The sequence below is a fragment of the Salvelinus fontinalis genome, unplaced genomic scaffold (genome assembly GCF_029448725.1).
Source record: "Salvelinus fontinalis isolate EN_2023a unplaced genomic scaffold, ASM2944872v1 scaffold_0043, whole genome shotgun sequence".
Taxonomy (NCBI): Eukaryota; Metazoa; Chordata; class Actinopteri; order Salmoniformes; family Salmonidae; genus Salvelinus; species Salvelinus fontinalis.
Genome location: NW_026600252.1, coordinates 482788 through 506724, shown reverse-complemented (window position 1 = coordinate 506724; position 23937 = coordinate 482788). Strand labels below are relative to the sequence as shown.

The following is a 23937-nucleotide window of genomic DNA, read 5'->3' as shown; positions in this document are numbered from 1 at the left end:
AGGTCTCTGACCTCCTCCCTATAGGCTGTCTCATTGTCATCGGTGATCAGGCCTACCACCGTCGTATTGTCGTCAAATTTAATGATGGTGTTGGAGTCGTGCGTGGCCATGCAGGCGTGGGTGAACAGTGAGTACAGGAGGGGACTAAGCACGCACCCCTGAGGGGCCCCCGTGTTGAGGGTCAGCATGGCGGATGTGTTGTTGCCTACCCTCACTACCTGGGGATGGCCCGTCAGGAAGTCCAGGTTCGTTGCATCACAGACATTCCTCTTCTGTTGGCATGGCTGGACAGCACCCTGCTGTCAGACACCACCAGTCGGAGTCTGACCGTAGCTCCCCTTCGTTACTTGCTGGTCTCGCAATTCTTGTTCTCGCCGTCTCAACTCCTCTTCAGTGTATTCCGGCTCAAATTAATAGGGGTGTATATTCCTATGTTAGTATGTGAAAGAACATCAAAAACTGTTTTGTCGTCCAGCTCTTCTTGGAAAGAGGAATTATCAGAAGTAGCCATTGTAATTATTTAGATAGCTATCTCAGATAAACAGTGCACTGTAACACAGCTCCTGTGAACCTGTAGAATCTAGTACCACTACTGCCCCCCATTTTGGAAAGCCTGCCTTCGAGGGTGGGGACACAATTGGACAAGGAAGTAGGCTCCCGTCTGGCTGTAGTCTTTACAAAGCAAAGGGAAAATGAGTCTACCTAGGTATTCTACAATGCCGTGGCAGAAAGGAACATCATTGAGACAAGGCCAATGCCTCTATTGAACAAAGACAACCATATCTACTCGCTGCTAGTGTGATCGTGCAGTCGGTTAAGCACAATTGCCACAATAATTGCTACAAAACATGACAAAACATGACTTTATTTAATATTTTTCAAATGAAAAATATGTTGTATTGTATCAATGTTCTGTCATTATTAATAAAAAAAAATATATATTTTGCATTAAAGAGCAAAACAGTTACAGTGAAATATATCTGTTTTTGCACATACATATACTGTAGACATTTATAAAGCTATCTACCTCATATGGTGTGCTTGTCTGTATTATAGTAAGTTTTACTTACTATAGTATACTACTCTCCACTGAACAGCAGGTAATATACAGTCACTAGTGAAAGTGTACACACCCCTTATAAGGGCACAGGACGAGACCCAGATGCAGACACGGGAGGCAGATGGTTCGAGTCTCTGATATTTATTATAATCCAAGGGGCAGGCAAGAGAATGGTTGTGGACAGGCAAAAGATCATAAACAAGGTCAGAGTCCAGGAGGTACAGAGTGGTAGGCAGGCTCGAGGTCAGGGCAGGCAGTATGGTCAGGCAGGTGAGTTCAGAGTCAAAACCAGGAGGACTAGCAAAAGAGAGATAAGAACACCATGCTGGTTGACTTGACAAGACAATACGAACATGCAACAGACAAACAAGGAACACCGAAATAAATACCCAGGGACTAATGGGGAAAACAGGTGACACCTGGAGGTGGGTGGAGACAATCACAGGTGAAACAGATCAGGGCGTGACACCCCTTGCACAGTCTTCACATTTTCTGCTTTAGAATTCAATCTAAAAAGGGATTACATATTTTTTTTTTATCCTACTGATCGACCCAACCAACTCCACATTTTCAAAGTGAAATAAAAATTCTCGAAAATATTCAAAATTAATAAAACATTTAAAATGAGGATGTATTGATTGCGTATGTCTTCACACCCCAGAGTTAATACTTGGTGGAAGCACCTTTGGCATCGATTTTAGCTGTGAATACATTTTTTATGATTCTATTAACCTTGTATAACTCAATATGGGCCTTTCCACGAAATGAGTGCCTTTTTTGTGCCTTTGGTATTTAATGTAGAAATTGTGCACCAATATTAAATTTTAAACACCTGTTATATAAAGTGAAGTGCCCTTTAATATAGACCACATGGATAATACAATAAATCAGATTGTTTTTGTGAATAAAGGCTTGCTAAATTGCCAAAATTCAGCATTTTGATATGTCCCTCCAACACTGTGTCACTTCTAGGAAGATTTAACCCAGTTAATCCATACACTTCTCCAATATTCACTATTATTGTAAAGCTCTAGTTATTTTGTTGACAAAGTCATGTCTGCAAATTATTATTTATTTTATGTGATTGGAGATTAATTTACCCCTGTCCTTCATCTTATTAAGGTCAACCCTGTTACGTTAACTGAACTCTCATTTTAATGGTGAAACGATTAATTTTTTAATATTTTTTCCAAAGAAAAATGGGCAAATAATTTAGTAAAAGCAGGTGAGCTGGTTCTGGTGTTTTTGTTGGAAAACGGAGTGTGTTGAGCATAACATGTCAACCGTGTAACCCATAGATAGACAGGCTAGATAGTTTTACAAATTACATTTTTTTGGTGAAGCTTGCTTTCTATTGCTACTCCCTGTTGCACACAACAAGCTTCCATTCCCCCGGTCACAAGGGGATTTATGCAGTACCATATATCGGCAAGTATTGTGGTGGAAGCATCATGTTACGTATCACGTTTCAGGAAAATACCCAGATGCAGACGGGAACCCGGGTGGCAGGCAAGCTTGGAGGAGTGGGCCCACTCCAGGACCAAGGAGCGGACAGCGTCAATAACAAACATCCGGTTATCTGTACGCCCCCGGGGTTCGGCATTGAACGTTGCGCCTCAGGAACCTGCTTCCCTATTCCCCAGCTGAGTGCCGTCACCAGGCACGAGGTGGGAAGTATGGTCTCGGGTTCCGGGGATGTAGCCACTGGTCTATAGCGGTGTGACAGCGCATCCGGCTTGACATTCTTGGATCCCGGTCGGTATGAGAGGGAGAAGTTGAACCGGGTGAAAAGCAGGGCCCACCTAGCTTGCCTGGAATTGAGACACTTGGTGGTGCGGAGATATTCCAGGTTTTTGTGGTCTGTCAACACAATGAACGGATGTTCCGCCCCCTCCAGCCAGTGCCTCCACTCCTGCAATATCATCTTCACCGCGAGAAGCACACGATTCCCCACATCGAAGGTTCTCTCCATGGCGTTGAGGTAATGGGAGAAGAAGGTGCCGGGATGTAACTTGAGGTCCAGGGCAGAACGCTGGGACAGGACAGCCCCCACTCCAACATCCGAAGCATCGCCTCCACCACGAACTGGCGGGGCGGGTCAGGATGAACCAAGATGGGAGCTGTGGTGAAATGGTGTCTGAGATCCCGGAATGCCTGGTCATCAGCTGGGGACCACGTGAATGAAACCTTAGGAGGGATGAGTGCAGACAGGGGGGAAGCCAAGGTGCTGTAACCCCGGATAAACTGTCAATAAAAGCTGCCGTATCCCAGGAAACGTTGCTGTTGCACTCTGGACGTAGGCTGGGGCCAATCCACCACCGCTCTCACCTTCCCGGGATCCATCTGTACACTCACTGCAGCGATGATGTAACTCAGGAAGGGGATGGTGGAGCGATGGAAATCGCACTTCTCTGCTTTCACAAAAAGTTGGTTCTCCAGGAGGTGTTGGAGAACGTGTCGGACATGAAGCATGTGTTCTTGTGCGGAGCGGGAGCAAACGAGGATGTCGTCAAGGTAGACGAAGACGAATCGGTTCAACATGTTGCGGAAAACATCATTCACCAGAGCCTGGAACACAGCAGGGGCGTTGGTAAGGCCAAATGGCATGACCAGATACCGTAGAGACTGCTGGCCGTGTTGAAGGCAGTCTTACACCTGTCCCCCAGTCTTACACCTGTCCCCTTGAAGGCAGTCTTACACCTAGGCACTCCGTAGGTCCAGCTTGGAGAACACGGTGGCCCCCTGGAGCGGCTCAAAGGCCGAGGAGATGAGTGGTAGCGGGTAGCAGTTCTTCACCGTAATGTCAGTTGAGCCCCCGGTAGTCGATGCACGGGCATTATCCTTCTCCACAAAGGAATACCCTGCGCCGGTGGGGGAGGCAGAAGGGAGGATGAACCCTGCAGCTAGGGAGTCCTCAATGTAGGTCTCAGTCATGGCAGAGTGGTGCCTGGGGAAGGTCGATCCTGCAGTCATAGGGTCGGTGGGCGGAAGCGAAGTGGCCCGGGCCTTACTGAACACCTCACGGAGGTCCGCGGGACTAGCAACTTCCGATCCCCGAGGAAGACACCCCGGGGTAGGCAGCGCTGACTTCAGGCAATGAGCGTGGCAGAACGGGCTCCAGCCCATGATGGCACCAGCAGACCAGTTAATAAGGATATTGTGTCGTTGGAGCCAAGAGAATCCCAATACCACGGGAACCTGAGGAGACGTAATAAGCAGGAATTGGATCGTCTCACTGTGGTTCCCTGACACACGTAGGTTAATCAAATCAAATCAAATCCAACTTTGTCACATGCGCCGAATACAAGTGTATACTTTACCGTGAAATGTTTACTTACAAGCCCTTAACCAACAGTGCAGTTCAAGAAGAGTTAAGAAAATATTTACCAAGTAGACTATAATAAAAAGTCATAATAAAAAGTAACACAATAAGAATAACAATAACGAGGCTATATACATGGGGCACCGGTTGTAAAGGTTGTCAATGTAGTTCTCCTCCTCAGACGAGGAGGAGCATGGATCGGACCAAGATGCGGAGTAGGAGGTATTCATGATTTAATGGCAAACCAACAAAACACTACAAATTAACAAAACAACAAACGTGACTAACCTGCAACAGTCCTGTGTGGCCCAAACGCTGACACAAGAACAAACACCCACAAAACACCAGTGAAACCCTGGCTGCCTTAGTATGACTCTCAATCAGAGACAAACGATACACACCTGTCTCTAATTGAGAATCATACCAGGCCGAACACAAAACCCCACATAGAAATAGAAAACATAGACTAACCCACCCAACTCACGCCCTGACCAACTAAAACAAATACATAACAAAGGAAAACAGGTCAGGAACGTGACACCGGTACCAAGTCAGTGTGCGGGGGTACAGGTTAGTTGAGGTAATTTGTACATGTAGGTGGGGGTGAAGTGACTATGCATAGATAATAAACAGCGAGTAGCAGCAGTCCACAAAAATGGAGGTGGGGGGGTCAATGTAAATGGTCCGGTGGCGATTTTATTAATTATTCAGCAGTGTTATTGCTTGGGGGTAGAAGCTGTTGAGGAGCCTTTTGGTCCTAGATTTGGCACTCCGGTACCGCTTGCCATGCGGTAGCAGAGAAAACAGTCTATAACTTGGGTGACTGGAGTCTCTGACAATTTTATGGGCTTTCCTCTGACACTGTTGATTGTATAGGGTCCTAGATGGCAGGAAGCTTGGCCCCAGTGACGTACTGGGCCGTTTGCACTACCCTCTGTAGTGCCTTATAATCAGATGCCGAGCAGTTGCCATACCAGACAGTGATGCAACCGGTTAGGATGCTCTCGATGGTGCAGCTGTAGAACATTTTGATGATCTAGGGACCCATGCCAAATCTTTTCAGATTTGGAAAGGAAACAAACAAAAATGTAATTTTGTGATTTTTGGTGAACTATCCCTTTAACCCTGTCAATCACACAAATCTTGCAGTGAGTTCTGAGAAAAAAACGACTTCTTTACCACAAAACTTAGAGAAGTGCCAAAGGATGTGTGTGGATTCAACATACCTGCAGATGTTCAAATCTAGAATGACGGTGTCCACAGTTGTGCCAGGGATGGTCTTTGCTCTGTAGGTTTTTGCGCACTCTGTGATAAACACACACACAGAGAGAGAGAAATGCGTCATATGACCTCCCCCATAGAGAAACTGTGAAGTCATGGGGTAGAAGCTGCTTTGTGGGGTTATGTTATTGTAACGGCAGATGCTTGAGAATGTTTCAGCAGACAGCGTCATTTATACTTCCTTCATACTGTATTGGTGGGCAAAAATACATCCAACTTTGAGGAAAAGGCTTGTTTTTGGAAGCAGGGAAGCAAACAATAGTCTAGTCTTTGGTCTGTCTTTGGTAGACAGATGTGGCGAAGTCTGTTGCTAGTTGTAAGTGTAGAAGAATAGTGGTCATATAACATTTTAGCTACATTGGTGGGGCATTGTACCCCTACAATGTAAAGTACTTTGAAACCTAGTGAAATAAAAAATACTGTATCATGTAAATGCAATTCATGATCATTATCTTTCAGGTGTCTGAATAGTTATGTATGGACTAGCGTGTTATTGCTTGTGTGGGAATGCTGTGTGGCAATATACTGTATGCCAAGAAAAATCGGTCAAATCCATTTGATTCATTATTGAGAATACGTTTCACTATGACCTGTCATGCTTTTACACTGTAGTGCATTGAGACAACAATAGCTGATATTTCACATGCAATACATAGACATAGGCAAGCGTGGGCTAATTATTGACACATATCTACAGGCTTCTGAGGGCTAAGCTGTTGCCTTAATTCAAATGCAATGAGACACCATTTTAAAGTGACTTTTATTCGCCTGTAGAACAACCACAAGTTTCCTCACAGTGAAAATAACTCAAATCAAATCCAATTTTATTGGTCACATACACATGGTTAGCAGATGTTATTGCGAGTGTAGCGAAATGCTTGTAAACTTCAGCTGTACTTGTAGTGGTTGAGAGTCACTTAAACTCGGCACCCAGAACAGAATTTCGCCGTCTAATATTTAAATGTTAAAGTCTGTCACAAGAGACTAAAAGTCACTCTAACCAAAGGTTGGGCATACAGGAGAAGTTACCTTGGTAAACCTCTGTCTATTACACAGTGCCAACAAAACACCAGGTCAAAGCAGGAACATCATCCCGGTAAGAAATACAGACAATTTAACTCAGCCACGACCAATCGCAAGCACAATTCACCACCTCAATACACAGTATATGGACCTCAGTCTAAACTGACCCCAAAAGCCATGAAAGTCTTCGGAAAAAGTGCTTGGCTTGGAGAGAAAGAGAGAGAGCGTGAGACTAAGGAAATGGGTAGCAGGAATGTGGAATTACAACTATTTTTGATTCCTGTCCAGTAACTATTTACATTGCAGTCCACCGTCTGTGACATCAGAAAGCAGACTTGATAAATGAATGGACAGAGGCAGGCAGTTTGCTAACACACAGCATTAATGGCATTGCGGCTTTCTTGAGGAGATAGAGCGACAAGAGAGAGCGAGAGAGAAGTAGCTAACCGCTGAAGATGGACCGAAGAGATGCTACGCTCCTTGGTTCCCTGCTGTTGTGTATCATCACTCAGGTGAGGGTTGACAAGCTCAAGAATTTCCTTAAGAATTCAAGTTGTCAAACATCTTTCATTTGTCAAAGCTTGTGATATTTTGGGGAAGAAATGGAATTTAATGTTTGAGGGATGTCATGGGATGATGAACTTGTTTGCAACATACTGTATGCACTTGTTTTTGGTAAGTGAATAGTATATGGTGGTTCACAAACTGATACTAAACGTTATATATACAAATTAAAAACATCCATATACACTATCAGTGGAGGCTCCTCAGAGGAAGAAGGGGAGGACCATTCTCCTCAGTGAATTTCAGTAAAATAAAAATAGTGAAACAATGAAGTTATCCTTTTTAGATAAAACTATACTAAATATATTCACGTCACCAAATAATTGATTAAAACACACTGTTTTTCAATGAAGCTCTACAGTAGCCTCAACAGCACTCTCTGGGGTAGCACCATGGTGTTGCCGGGGTACAGCTAATTTCTGTCCTCCTCTGGGTACATTGACTTCAATACAAAACCGAGGAGGCACATGGTGCTCACCCCATATCTTAGACTTCCGGAGGACTTCCGGAGGACATCCTCCAAACTATCAGAGCTCTTGCAGCATGAACTGACATGTCCACCCAAACAAAGGATCAGAGAATGAATTTAGCACTGAAAGCATAAGCTACAGCTAGTTAGCACTGCAGTGCATAAATTGTGGTGAGTAGTTGACTCAAAGAGAGAGAAAGACAGAAGCAAGAGAGAGAGAGAGAGAGAGAGAGAGAGAGGGAGAGAGAGAGAGAGATATATTTTGTTGTATTTTTTTCACTTTCACTTACTTAGCTAGTGAATGCAGCTAGCTAGTTTAGCCTACTCAAACATTCGGCTCCAACAGAAAAGGATGCTATGTTAGCTAGCTGGTTATGGCTATTCAACGTTGAAACTCTTCCAAGTCAAGGTAAGCTTTTGGTTTTATTAATTTATTGCCACCAGGGCCCGAAGGTGTAACTGCTAAACTGCTTGCTGACTATACACTGTACTGCGTGATTGAAGCGGGTTTACTAATGCCTTAGTTCTAGTAGCTATGTTGACTATTACGTTAGCTAATATGGTGACAATGATGTAGGCTGTGCGTAGAGGTTAGCGGTTATGGTATGAAAGTTTGTCTTGGAAAGGTTTCTTCGCCTGGTCACAGACAGCTGTTGTGTTGTGCACTGAAGTCCACAAGCAAATGGAAAAGGTGAGAGGAGGACAGCGCATAAATGCGAGAAGGAATTATACAATGAACAAAGTAATCATGCTGTTTTTATGTGTGCTGCTATGAAAGTGAACTGTATTTGTGGGTGATCAGGGGTGTATTTATTCCACCAATTCAGTTGAAAAACGTTTCTTAAACGGAAGCAAATAGAAAGAAATGGGGATAAACATACTTGAATTTGTCCAATCGAAACTCTTGTTTGCAAATGTTGGACTAAATGTGGGACTAACACCCTAGATCAGTTAGATACAAAATAGCCTCCAATACCCTACTCAATAAATTGGATGCAGTTTATCACAGTGCCATCCGTTTTGTCACCAAAGCCCCATATACTACCCACCACTGCGACATGTACGCTCTCGTTGGCTGGCCCTCGCGTCATACTCGTCGCCAAACCCACTGGCTCCAGGTCATCTACAAGACCCTGCTAGGTAAAGTCCCCCCTTATCATATCTCTCTGGTCACCCCCAAAACCAATTCCTCCTTTGGCCGCCTCTCCTTCCAGTTCTCTGCTGCCAATGACTGGAACGAACTACAAAAATCTCTGAAACTGGAAACACTTATCTCCCTCCCTAGCTTTGAGCACCAGCTGTCAGAGCAGCTCACAGATTACTGCACCTGTACATAGCCCATCTATAATTTAGCCCAAACAACTACCTCTTCTCCTACTGTATTTATTTATTTATTTTGCTCCTTTGCACCCCATTATTTGTATTAATACTTTGCACATTCTTCCACTGCAAATCTACCATTCCAGTGTTTTACTTGCTATATTGTATTTACTTCGCCACCATGGCCTTTTTTGCCTTCACCTCCCTTATCTCACCTCATTTGCTCACATTGTATATAGACTTATTTTTCTACTGTATTATTGACTGTATGTTTGTTTTACTCCATGTGTAACTCTGTGTTGTTGTATGTGTCAAACTGCTTTGCTTTATCTTGGCCATGTCGCAATTGTAAATGAGAACTTGTTCTCAACTTGCCTACCTGGTTAAATAAAGGTGAAATAAATAAATGAATAAAATTAAAATTAAGTAAAGGATGCAGGCAAGAGTGTGCGAGGTGGTCTTGAATGTGTCACTGTCTGTCACCTTGATTACAAAAACATTTCTGTCGACCTGTGCACCTGCGCTGTAAACTTTCATTCGTAGGCTAAGTTGTAGCAACCTCATGATGGGTAAAGTATCATGTACATTAGTAGCCTAAACCTGTCGATGTTACATTGAGCTGGGTGAATGGAATACGAATGACAGTGATCCAATATGCTGTAATAGACTTAAGGCCATGCTCATAAAAAATGAGTGTTCTCCCTCATCTTAAACGGCACCGAACACCACTGACACACATCAATTATACACCAATATACACATCAATATTCACATCAATACACTAAAAGCAAAACACAATCATAGAAAACAAACACATTTTTCTGTAGAAAGGTCCTCAATCAGCCTTTTGAATTACCCTAGAGGCACCATTTGGTCCCGAGGGCTCAGTTGGTAGAGCATGGCGCTTGCAACGCCAGGGTTGTGGGTTCAATTCCCACGGGGGGACCAGGATGAATATGTATGAACTTTCCAATTTGTAAGTCGCTCTGGATAAGAGCGTCTGCTAAATGACTTAAATGTAAATTTCAACCAGTTTTAGAGAGCGCTGGAGGTTACAAGTATGGTGCAAAAAAACTAAACGCAGATTTACATAACTCAGTGGAGATGGAAGGGATTTCCAGAATTAGCCATCCCTGAGACCGGGTCTAGTATCTTGTACGTCGATTAGCTAACAATAAGGTAAGGTGGAAGTTTATGCAGGAGGCCTTTATAAACAAAAAGAGTGCAACTCGTTTGCACTGCAAGAGGGCAGTATTTTACCAGAATTGTCGCAGCAAAATAATCCTGCATCAACAGGATTTGAATGTTTAGTCCATAATGTTGCTTGATTGGTGGTTAGGCTATTAGCTGAACAAAATTAGGCAACATGACAAAAGTGCAATACTGTTAATATAACTGTGTTTGTTAGTGCTGGGTTTCAGTGAATGTAATTAACTCACAAACTTATCTGCATTTCCTGCAGTGAAAAAAAGTGATCAAATGAAGATTCTAAGTCAATTTAAGTGACGCTATGAATGACCAGCATACGGTTTTTGTGCGTAATATGTGTGCAATATATCCTGTCTGATGTTCATGGTTAAAAAAAATCCAGGTTAGAGGATTCCCTTGCAGTTTATTCCCTGCTGATTCCGGAATACCTCCATTGGGATTTGGGGAAGCTGTAAGGATTTTAACCCTACAGGTTACACAAACAAATACACACAAAAGTACAGTAACATGTATAGTACAGTCACAGACCAAAAAAACTTAACCCCTACAGTCAACAAAAGGCTACCGGTGAACACTGCAATCTCACACATGTTTTATCCACAAACGCTACTGCAGTTAATCATCCTACTGTCAACCCACATGTGTTAGGTGTGCTGCCAGCTATGCGGGGGCCCGTGTCACAACTGCCCTTGGCCCGCACCACGCTGCCCTCTGGGGGTGCCCACAGTGCTGGATGGGTGCCGCTGCTGCCAGGTGTGCGCCAGACAGGAGGGCGAAGACTGCACGGAGAGGTTTGTGTGTGACAGCCAGCAGGGCCTGCAGTGTGACTACAGCGCCAGCTACCCCGGTGGTCCTGGAGAGTGTGTCAGTGAGTACAGCGCTACCCTGTTAAACTGGTCCCAGGTCTGTTTGTGCTGTCTTGCCAACTGTGAGATATATCTGTTTGTGGTATCTTGCCAACTGTAAGATCCAACTACAAGACAACAAGGCAGTACAGTTGGCAAGACAGAGCAAATAGATCTGGGACCAGGCGACTACTTTGTAGGGTACAAATACTGTACAAAGCCTCAAAGCATTTCCATTATGTGATCATGTTAATGATAATAAGAACTCAAATGGAGTGAGATGTAAGAGTGTATCCCAGTTTTCATGCACAGCAAATCTTTGACAAAGATGAATGTTGAACGTTCTATTTCATAGCCATAAATAATAGGAAAATAGCCAAGTACTTAAGTTATTTAGGATATCCAGTTGGATACAACAAGTATTGCGACGTTGATGTTAAAGGGCAGCCATTAGAAGTGTTCAAAAAATGATGTCGCTCTGGATAAGTGTCTGCTAAATGACTCAAATGTTATTTTAGTACACATGTCTTCTCCCTAGATTTGACACCACATACAGTGTCAAGACAAAGTATGTGGACCCTTTGGAAATACCTGGATTTCTGCATAAATTGGTCATAAAATTTGATCTGAGCTTCATCTAGGTCACAACAACAGACAAACATAGTGTGTTTAAATTAATAACACACAAACAATTATACATTTTCATGTCTAAACTGAACACGGTGTAAACATTCACATTGCAGGGTGTTAAACGTATGTGAACCCTTTGATTTAATAACTGGTTGAGCCTCCTTTGGCAGCAATAACCTCAACCAAGCGTTTTCTGTAGTTGCGGATAAGACCTGCAGAATGGTCAGGAGGAATTTTGGACCATTCTTCATTACAAAACCGTTTCAGTTCAGCAATATTCTTGGGATGTCTGGTGTGAACTGCTTTCTTGAGGTCATGCCACAGCATCTCAATCGGGTTGAGGTCAGGACTCTGACTGGGCCACTCCAGAAGGTGTATTTTCTTCTGTTGAAGCCATTCTGTTGTTGATTTACATCTGCGCTTTGGGTCGTTGTCCTGTTGCATCACCCAACTTCTGTTGAGCTTCAATTGGCGGACAGATGGCCTTATATTCTCCTGCAAAATGTCTTGATAAACTTGGGAATTCATTTTTCCGCCGAACTTCAGATGTGCAGCAATGTTTTTTTTGGACAGCAGTGGCTTCTTCCGTGGTGTCAAATCAAATCAAGTTTATTTTATATAGCCCTTCGTACATCAGCTAATATCTCGAAGTGCTGTACAGAAACCCAGCCTAAAACCCCAAACAGCAAGCAATGCAGGTGTAGAAGCACGGTGGCTAGGAAAAACTCCCTAGAAAAGCCAAAACCTAGGAAGAAACCTAGAGAGGAACCAGGCTATGAGGGGTGGCCAGTCCTCTTCTGGCTGTGCCGGGTCGAGATTATAACAGAACATGGCCAAAATGTTCATAAATGACCATCATGGTCAAATAATAATCAGGAATAAATGTCAGTTGGCTTTTCATAGCCGATCATTAAGAGTTGAAAACAGCAGGTCTGGGACAGGTAGCACGTCTGGTGGACAGGTCAGAGTTCCATAACCGCAGGCAGAACAGTTGAAACTGGAACAGCAGCAAGGCCAGGTGGACTGGGGACAGCAAGGAGTCATCATGCCCGGTAGTCCTGACGCATGGTCCTAGGGCTCAGGTCCTCCGAGAGAGAGAAAGAAAGAGAGAAGGAGAGAATTAGAGAGAGCATACTTAAATTCACACAGGACACTGGATAAGACAGGAGAAGTACTCCAGATATAACCAACTGACCCTAGCCCCCCGACACATAAACTACTGCAGCATAAATACTGGAGGCTAAGACAGCAGTTTCCTCCCATGAACACCATTCTTGTTTAGTGTTTTATGTATCGTAGACTTGTCAACAGAGATTTCTGTAAGTCTTTAGCTGACACTCTAGGATTCTTCTTAACCTCATTGAGCATTATGCGCTGTGCTCTTGCAGTCATCTTTGTAGGACGGCTACTCCTAGGGAAAGTAGCAACAGTGCTGAACTTTCTCCATTTATAGACAATTTGTCTTACCGTGGACTGATGAACATCAAGGCTTTTAGAGATACTTTTGTAACCCTTTCCAGCTTTATGGAAGTCAACAATTCTTAATCTTAGGTCTTCTGAAATCTATTTTGTTCAAAGCATGGTTCACATCAGGCAATGCTTCTTGTGAATAGCAAACAAAAATGTTGTGAATGTTTTTTATAGGGCAAGGCAGCTCTAACCAACAATCTCGTCTCATTGATTGGACTCCAGGTTAGCTGACACCTGACTCCAATTAGCTTTTGGAGAAGTCATTAGCCTAGAGGTTCACATACTTTTTCCAACCTACACTGTGAATATTTAAATTATGTATTCAAAATAGACAAGAAAAATACAATAATGTGTGTTTTATTAATTTAAGCACACTATATTTGTCTATTGTTGTGACTTAGATGAAGATCAGATACAATTTGATGACCAATTCATGCAGAAATCCAGGTAATTCCAAGGGGTTCACTTACTTTTTCTTGCCACTGTACGTTGTCACAAGCAAAAATGAAAGCAGAACGCACCAGTCACTCAATAAAAAAGTGGTCAGATGAAGCAGATGCTAAGCTACAAGACTGTTTTGCTAGCACAGACTGGAATATGTTCCGGGAATCTTCCTATGGCATTGAGGAGTACACCACATCAGTCATTTGCTTCATCAATAAGTGCATCGATGACGTCGTCACCACAGTGACCGTACGTACATACCCCAACCAGAAGCCATGGATTACAGGCAACATCCACACTGAGCTAAAGGCTAGAGCTGCCGCTTTCAAAGAGCGGGACTCTAGCCCGGAAGCTTATAAGAAATCCGGGCTGCCGCGAGGTGGTAAGAGGTGGTGGTAAGGGTAGATAACAGAGGTGGTAAGGGTAGAGGTGGTAAGGGTAGATAACAACACATCCACCCGAGGTGGTAAGGGTAGATAACAACACATCCACCATGCTGATCCTCAACAAAGGGGCCTCTCAGGGGTGCATGCTCAGTCCCCTCCTGTACTCCCTGTTCACTAATGACTGCATGGCCAGGCACAACTCCAACACCATCATTAAGTTTGCCGATGACACAACAGTGGTAGGCCTGATCACCAACAACGACGAGACAGCCTATATGGAGGAGGTCAGAGACATGGCCGTGTGGTGCCAGGACAGCAACCTCTCCCTCATCGTGATCAAGACAAAGGAGATGATTGTAGACTACAGGAAAAGGAGGACCGAGCACGCCGACGGGGCTGTAGTGGAGAAGGTTGACAGCTTTAAGTTCCTTGGTGTCCACATCACCAACCAACTAACATGGTCCAAGCACACCAAGACAGTTGTGAAGAGGGCACGATAAAACCTATTCCCCCTCAGGAGCCTGGGTCCTCAGGTCCTCAAAAGGTTCTACAGCTGCACCATCGAGAGCATCCTGACTGATTGCGTCACTGCCTGATATGGCAACTGCTCGGCCTCTGACCGCATGGCACTGCAGAGGGTAGTGCGTACAGCCCAATACATCACTGGGGACAAGCTTACTTCCATCCAGGACCTCTATATCAGGCGGTGTCAGAGGAAGGCCCAAATAAATTGTCAAATACTCCAGCCACCCTAGTCATAGACTGTTCTCTCTGCTACCGCACGGCAAGCTGTACCGGAGTGCCAAGTCTACGTCCAAGAGGCTTCTTAACAGCTTCTGCCCCCAAACCATAAGACTCCTGAACATCTAATCAAATGGCTACCCAGACTATTTGCACCCCCCCCCCCTATTTTACACCACTGCTACTCTCTGTTATTATCTATGTACATATTACCACAATTACCTCGACTAACTGGTTCCCCCGCACATTGTCTCTGTACCGGTACCCCTTGTATATAGTCTCGCTATTGTTATTTTGCTGCTGATCTTTCAGTACTTGTTACTTTTATTTCTTATTCTTCTTCATATTTTTTAAACTGCGTTGTTGGTTAAGGGTTTGTAATAAGCATTTCACTGTAAGGTCTAAACCTGTTTTATTTGGCGCATTGTGAGTAATGCAATGTGATTTGATTTTGTTTTGTTTTGATCTGCTTCACCTAAAACTCAGCAAAAAAAGAAACATCCCTTTTTCAGGACCCTGTCTTTCAAAGATAATTTGTAAAAATCCAAATAACTTCACAGATCTTCATTGTTAAGGGTTTAAACACTGTTTCCCATGCTTGTTCAATGAACAAGAAACAATTAATGAACATGCACCTGTGGAACGGTCGTTAAGACACTAACAGCTTACAGACGGTAGGCAATTAAGGTCACAGTTATGAAAACTTAGGACACTAAAGAGGCCTTTCTACTGACTCTGAAAAACATCAAAAGAAAGATGCCCAGGGTCCCTGCTCATCTGCGTGAACGTGCCTTGGGCATGCTGCAAGGAGGCATGAGGACTGCAGATGTAATGCAATATCCATACTGTGAGATGCCTAAGACAGCACTACAGGGAGACAAGACGGACAGCTGATCGTCCTCACAGTGGCAGACCACGTATAACAACACCTACACAGGATCGAGATACACCAGGAACGCACAATCCCTCCATCAGTGCACAGACTGTCCGCAATAGGCTGAGAGAGGCTGGACTGAGGGCTTGTAGGCCTGTTGTAAGGCAGGTCCTCATCAGACATTACTGGCAACAGCGTCGCCTATGGGCACAAACCCACCGTCGCTGGACCAGACAGGACTGGCAAAAAGTGCTCTTCACTGACGAGTCGCGGTTTTGTCTCACCAGGGGTGATGGTCGGATTCGTGTTTATCGTCGAAGGAATGAGCCTGTACTCTGGAGCAGGATCGCTTTGGAGGAGGAGGGTCCGTCATGGTCTGGGGCGGTGTGTCACAGCATCATTGGACTGAGCTTGTTGTCATTGCAGGCAATCTCAACGCTGTGAGTTACAGGAAAGACATCCTCCTCCCTCATGTGGTACCCTTCCTGCAGGCTCATCCTGACATGACCCTCCAGCATGACAATGCCACCAGCCATACTGCTCGCTTTGTGCGTGATTTCCTGCAAGACAGGAATGTCAGTGTTCTGCCATGGCCAGCGAAGAGCCCGGATCTCAATCCCATTGAGCACGTCTGGGAACTGTTGGATTGGAGGGTGAGGGCTAGGGCCATTCCCCTCAGAAATGTCCGGGAACTTGCAGGTGCCTTGGTGGAAGAGCAGCAAAAACGGGCAAATCTGGTGCAGTCCATGAGAAGGAGATGCACTTCAGTACTTAATGCAGCTGGTGGCCACACCAGATACAGACTGTTACTTTTGATTTTGACCCCACCTTTGTTCAGGGACACATTCTTCCATTTCTGTTAGTCACATGTCTGTGGAACTTGTTCAGTTTATGTCTCCGTTCTTGAATCTTGTTATGTTCATACAAATATTTACACAAGGTAAATTTGCCGAAAATAAACGCAGTTGACAGTGAGAGGCCGTTTTTTTTTTTTAGTTTACTTAACTGATCAAAGTTCACTCTCTCACTTCCCCATCTGTCTCCCCATCTATTCCTCTCTCTGTGACCAGGCCAGAACATGCTGGGATGTGAACTGAACGGCATGCAATTCGAGGAGGGCCAGACATTCCAGCCGTCGTGTGCACAGCTGTGCCACTGCCTGGGTGGCGGGGTGACCTGTGTGCCACTGTGCAGCGATGACTTACAGGTTCCTGCCGCAGCCAACTGCCCCAACCCTCAGCTAGTGCGCCAGCCTGGGAGGTGCTGCAGGGAGTGGGTCTGTGAAAGCCTGGACAACAACATTTACACAGACACTATGGCTGCAGGTACAGTACTCGATAGGCAAAAATATGAAAATAAGACTTTGATTAGGAATGATAAACAGTAATAATTTATTACATTTGTAAAGCGCTTTTCATTTGACAAGTCTTGAAGTAACTTAGGTGCTGCAGTGCGATTTACTGCTTGTTTGCCAGGATAAAACACCCAAGTGCACAACACAGAGGAATTTGGATGTATCACTGATCTTTAATAATCTTTACGTGTCGGCCTCACAGCCTTCGCCAGAGCTTCGACGAAGATCAGTGATACTATCAAGAGCAGTATGCCGCTTCCTTTTTCCCTCAACTATTTCCTCTTTGAACAAAAGGGTGCAGTTTAATTGCACCTGCATGGCAGTGTTTACGCAGTAGCATTCAGAGGGTAAAATAACATCATGGGATCGTTTTTAATACTATCAATTACAGGTAGACTATTGTTTTGGAGTAACTCTTTAACTGAAGCACTCATTATACCTTCATGAAATACCAGCTTCGTGAATGTTACAGTATCATTCAAAATCTTAATAACAACGTTCTTAACACATGTTATGAATGGTTTCATAATGGTGTTATGAATGCCTTATGTACGGATACCCGCTTCAAGTAAAGTGTTACCCTTTTTTGTAGCTAACCTGTTGATGCTTCAACGGAAGACACGTGTGTACAAGGAGTAGTCTCATCATACAAATAGGCAGGATGTATTGAATCCAGAAGTCACATATATTTAAGCATTTAAAACCACAATATTCATATTTCATGGACAAGAAATGTACATAGCATTTCCTTTGTCTGTAATAGCATAGCCATATCAATATCCTCACATAACAAACCCAATGAGGATACAAATGGACTAACAGCATCACATTGCCCTTGTCTTTCAACACTACCCAGTGGAGAGACCACCAGAGAGGGAGAGGGTGCGTCAGGGCTTTCGTGGTGATGGTGGTGGGGCTCAGTCTCCGGGCCAGGGCCTGAACTCCAACTGCATTGAGCAGAGCACAGACTGGAGCCCCTGCTCCAGCAGCTGTGGTCCAGGTGTCTCCACCCGCAGCTCAAACAAGAACTGGGCCTGCCGCCCGCAGACCCAAACCAGACTGTGCCAAGTCAGGCCATGCCAGGCCACTGCTGTGCCTCGCAGCAGGCCGCATGTGGTGAGTGGGAGCAGCGGTCTCCGCCTTTCTTTACCTCAAACACTCTCAAACACTTTGCAAATACTCTTACTGCTGTCTGGCCATTTTGTTTTCGAGGTTAGTTGAGGTAGAATGGATTTCCACTTGAGGTGGGTGGACAGTTTGGCCATTAGAAATGTTTTGCTTTCATTCTTGTACCTCACTTTTTGGCAAATGGGATGAATTACTTGATATAATTTACATTGTACCTTTACTTAGATACAGCATTGACCATAAATTGACCATAAATGTGTGCCATCAGAAGAATTGCATTATGAAGAATTGTATTGAGTGTTGTCAAAATGTCCTAATATTTCAAGGTCCATGTTGATCAACTAAAGGTTGAAGTAAGAGATCATTTAAAATCATTCAATGTTTTTAATTGAAGTCCACGGTTATGTGTATTGCAGGGAACGGGTGCCTGCGATAGTAGCTTCAGGTCTCCCGTGCCCATTCATCTGGAGCACCAGGGCTGTTTGAGCACGTGGGCCTACAGGTTCCGGTTCTGTGGCCTGCAGTGTCTGGAAGGCCGCTGCTGCAGCCCCTACCGCACCAGGACCATCAGCATGGCCTTCCGCTGCCCCCAGGGCAGGATGATCCACCAGCAGGTGATGATGATTGAGTCCTGCTCCTGCCAACACTACAATTGTCCCCAGTCCCCAATCACAGCCTACAGGAGAGCCATTCCCTGGCTTTAGAGTATAGGACCGTGGAGAGTGAAATAGCCCCAAAGCCAGAGATGGGCAGGCCCTGTCAGTGAAGATACTGGACAATGACATACGAATAGGAATCGAACGGTAGGGTAGGATTCAATCAAACTTGCACTCTGGGAGAAAACACATGGTTCCTGCACTGTTGAAAAAGTACCATTAGTTTAACACAGTAAATATAGTAAAATGCTTTGAATTGATTAGGATATGTGTAAAAACAGTGTTAACAATTTTCCGCAGTGCAGGTTTGATTGAATTTCAACATCTATTTGATTTGGAATATTGATTAGGGCCATTTAATTTAAATGAATACCTCCATCATCAAGATTCTTAGAAAGGGTGTGTGTGTGAGAGAGAGAGAGAACGAGAGAGAGAGAAAAAGAGGGAGAGAGAGAGAGGTGATGATGGACTAGTTGATTGATTGATGCATGGTGGTGGATGGAGGTGGAGGCCTATTGCGGCCGTTTCGGTAACCTCAAAGTAAATATGGAACTGAATGTACAGTAGGTAGTTACTGTAAGTAAGAATAGGTTGGTGTCAACTCCAAGTGACTTTCATGTGCAAGCTAAGCTGTCAGTCATCATTTCTATAAACTGTAAGTATTAGGTTATCAGTCAAATCATTTTTTCAGTAATATTGTTATTATGCTATGTTACAATGAGCATAAAGACACCTGAATTACTGTCTTGTAGATTGGTATGGTTAATAATTAAAACATCATCAATTAAATATTGAAATTCTCACATTCATGCCTTAATAGCCTATTCACACTGAGCACACACTGGCTGAAGCAACATTGTTTCTGTAACGGTTGTCCTCCTCCTCTTCGTCCGAAGAGGAGGAGCAGGGATTGAACCAAAATGCAGCGGATTGTGAAGACATGATATTTATTAAAGTAAAGACGGAAAACACGAAAACGAAATACACTTGACTAATTAACAAAATAACAAAACGGAGTAGACAAACCTGGACATACGAACTTACAATGAAACACGAGAACGCACGAACAGGGAAAATAGCCTACACATAAATGACGATGAACAAACAAACCGAACAGTCCCGTATGGTGCGACAAACACTGACACAGGAGACAACCACCCACAACGAACACTGTGAAACAACCTACCTAAATATGACTCTCAATTAGAGGAACGCCAAACACCTGCCTCTAATTAAGAGCCATACCAGGCAACCCTAAACCAACATAGAAACAGACAACATAGAATGCCCACCCAAACTCACGTCCTGACCAACTAACACATACAACAAACTAACAGAAATAGGTCAGGAACGTGACAGTTTCAATGTCATTTGTCAACCTATTGTGACGTGGACTCTACATCGAAAACACATTTGGATTAGTAAAAAGTAATCAACCAGTACTATTTTCATTTTATTTCAACCAGTATTGTAAACATTAAAATTACAGTAAAACTTCAACTTAAATACAACGACTTAACCTGAGGTTGTTACGCCAGTCTAATTCCAACATTATCATCAGAACTATGTAAACATTGAAATTGTGTAGAAAATTCCACATAATCTTTTAACATTTTTAATGTTGAAATTTTTTCATCCTGTGCTCATGCATTCGGAAAGTATTCAGACACCTTGGAGTCAGCCAGAGCACAAGGGGTCTGAATAGAGTGTGCAAAGCTGTCATCAAGGCAAAGGGTGGCTACTTTGAAGAATCTAAAATCTATTCAATATACACTGCTCAAAAAAATAAAGGGAACACTTAAACAACACAATGTAACTCCAAGTCAATCACACTTCTGTGAAATCAAACTGTCCACTTAGGAAGCAACACTGATTGACAATAAATTTCACATGCTGTTGTGCAAATTGAATAGACAAAAGGTGGAACTTATAGGCAATTAGCAAGACATCCCCCAATAAAGGAGTGATTCTGCAGGTGGTGACCACAGACCACTTCTCAGTTCCTGCTTCCTGGTTGATGTTTTGGTCACTTTTGAATGCTGGCGGTGCTTTCACTCTAGTGGTAGCATGAGATGGAGTCTACAACCCACACAAGTGGCTCAGGTAGTGCAGCTCATCCAGGATGGCACATCAATGCGAGCTGTGGCAAGAAGGTTTGCTGTGTCTGTCAGCGTAGTGTCCAGAGCATCGAGGCGCTACCAGGAGACAGGCCAGTACATCAGGAGACGTGGAGGAGGCCGTAGGAGGGCAACAACCCAGCAGCAGGACCGCTACCTCCGCCTTTGCGCAAGGAGGGGCACTGCCAGAGCCCTGCAAAATGACCTCCAGCAGGCCACAAATGTGCATGTGTCTGCTCAAACGGTCAGAAACAGACTCAGAAACAGTGGTTACATGATAGCTCAGTTGTACTAGCTGCAAGGTGTTTCCAAAGCTAAGCAGGTTACGTAGAGGTAGGTCTCTGCGTGGTAGGCTTGTTCTTACTGAAGTGCATTATTCCACATCACTGTCAGTAGGAGTCACTGTTCAGGCAAGAGTTGTTGGACTGTGGTTCCATATTGTAATTCAATATACCTCTTTATTTAGGTTGATGGCATGACATTGAAACAATGACATTGATTCAAAAATACAATTTTACTATCAACATTGAAACAAGGTCAAATGAAATATGTCTATTCAAATATGAAATTCCACAACAGTTGAACCACCCCAATAACTAAGTGTTTAAAACATTCAGGACACCTTCCTAATATTGAGTTGCACGCCCTCCTTTTGCCCTCAATTTGTCGGAGCATAAACTCTACAAGGTATCGAAAACGTTCAACAGGGATGCTGGCCCATGTTGACTCCAATGCTTCCCACAATTTTGTCAAGTTGGCTGGATGTCCTTTAGGTGGTGGACCATTCTTGATACACACAGGAAACTGTGGAGCGAGAAAAACCCAGCAGCGTTGCAGTTCTTGACGCAAACCGGTGTGCCTGGCATCTACTACCATACCCCTTCCAAAGGCACTTAAATCTTGTCTTGCCCATTCACCCTCTAAATGGCATACATACACAATCCATGTCTCAATTGTCTCAAGGCTTAAAAATCCTTCTTTAATGTGTCTCCTCCCCTATATCTACACTGATTGAAGTGGATTTAAAACGTGACATCAATAAGTGCTCATAGCTTTCACCTGGTCAGTATATGTCATTCTTAATGTTTTGTACACTCAGTACAATGAATGAAAAATATTTGTTACATTTCTACATGGAATTTTTGACTAAATTCCAATGTATAGATAGTTCTGATGATTATGTTAATGTGACAACCTGTTAGTCAGGTTAAGTCATTGTACTTAAGTTTAAGTTTTTCCCTAATTGCAATGTTTACAATGCTGGTTGAAATGAGATGAAAACAGTAATCTACTGGCGATTACTTTTTTCAAATCCAAATGTGCTTTCCACTTATATTTCACGTCACAATATGTTGACCATTGAAACAAGGTTGACTCAACCAGTGTGTGCCCAGTTGGTTGTTACTCACATCTTGACTTGCAGTAATAATTGCAGGATACTATAACTCTGCTAATTTACCTTTCGAATACAGTATCACATTACATCCTGTAAACTAATGGAATAATACTTATATCTAAGGAAATGGGTGTATACACTTTTAGTTTCACATTAGGTCGTCATGCGCAGCATGTTTGTGGACGGCTACGATTTCAGAAGTGTGTCTATGTGCAAGTTTGATCTTATTAACTTCTGGGCGTCATCGATTGATATTCTTCTGCCATACGAAAAATAGCTTGTGTCTTGACTTCACTCTGATTGAAAAGAACGAAGATGAAAATGTCAGAGGACCACGACGCGCACGTTCTCAACATGACCACATGTGCACAAATTAATCATTCTTTTACGCACAGATTTTTACCAGCTGTGTTCGTGCTGGTGTTTGTCGTCGGAACATTTGCCAACTTCTGTGGGTTAAAAACTGTTTTTACAAGCTGGAAGAAAATTGGAAGTATTAACATATTTATTCTCAACCTTGGAATAGCGGACTTGCTATACCTATTTACATTACCATTTTTGGTTGTCTATTATGCGCTAAACAGTAAATGGATATTTGGACAAACATTCTGCAAGATCACCAGATTCTGTTTCAATTTGAATCTCTACGGCAGTATCGGGTTCCTGACATGCATCAGTATTTATCGATACCTTGGTATTGTGCACCCAATGAAGGTGATGGGAAGAATCAACACTCGCCACTCTGTGGCAATAAGTTTTCTTGTCTGGATTTTGGTTTTTATTCAGATACTTCCCGATATGTTCTTTGACAAGACAGCGCCAAATTCCTCAGATGCGTGCTATGACTCAACAGCCGACCACCTTATCAAGGATTACCTGCCGTATAGCATTGGCTGGACCGTTACCGGATTCGTTATACCATTGCTCGTCATTCTTGCTTGCTATGGACATATAGTAGTGGTCCTTGCCACCAAAGCCAACGTCAATACTTTATTGAAACAGAGGTGTCTAAAACTAGTTATCATCTTGACTGTGTTATTCTCAATTTGCTTTATCCCTTACCATGTTTTGAGAAATCTCAATTTGAAGATAAGGATTTTGAAAATGGAAGGCACCTGCAAGGCAAGCTTCGATGACATCTATGTTGCTCATCAAATCAGCCGCGGCCTAGCTTGCCTGAATAGCGCAATCAACCCGTTGATTTACTTGATTGGAAATGATGATTTCCTCATGCGCTTTCATATTGTCAGCAAACGAGCCAGGATGTCTCTTGTTCATTGGACTGGTGCTGTAATCTACCGCAAGGCAGATCCACCAACAGAAGAATTTCAACCAGCAAACTTTGACCAACTAGTTATTTAAACCAATAATCTACTAAAGGCCTGTATGTAAACATGCTGTACTTTATGCTTTATTCAACATTCTCAGAGTATTTTATTGTGTTATGTGAGAGCCTATGAGTGGCTGAATGCACTTGTGTAAAGTGATATACTGTTCCATTTAGTCAGTGATATGTAGAGCTATATCACTGAAAAAAACGAACTCAATATGCATTTCCGATATTACATAAGAATGACAGGTATTCCAGCATCCTATTACATACCAATGACTGAAGTATTCCTCTGTTTTCAATAAACAGTACAAATGT

At 43.4% G+C, this 23937-nt stretch overlaps 2 protein-coding genes across 2 annotated transcripts; both read left to right on the top strand.

The window, feature by feature from the left end:
- The first annotated feature begins 7048 nt into the window (after positions 1–7048).
- LOC129842487 (CCN family member 5-like) lies at positions 7049–20003 on the top strand. Its single transcript, XM_055911054.1, has 5 exons — positions 7049–7198; positions 10897–11116; positions 16709–16963; positions 17849–18108; positions 18537–20003. Exons 1-5 carry the CDS (start codon positions 7142–7144, stop codon positions 18822–18824), a joined length of 1080 nt encoding a protein of 359 aa, XP_055767029.1. The 5' UTR covers positions 7049–7141; the 3' UTR covers positions 18825–20003.
- Positions 20004–22352: 2349 nt separating this feature from the next.
- On the top strand, positions 22353–23937 carry LOC129842483 (P2Y purinoceptor 1-like). The gene has a single exon (XM_055911045.1). The coding sequence runs from the start codon at positions 22605–22607 to the stop codon at positions 23649–23651; it is 1047 nt and encodes a 348-aa protein (XP_055767020.1). The 5' UTR covers positions 22353–22604; the 3' UTR covers positions 23652–23937.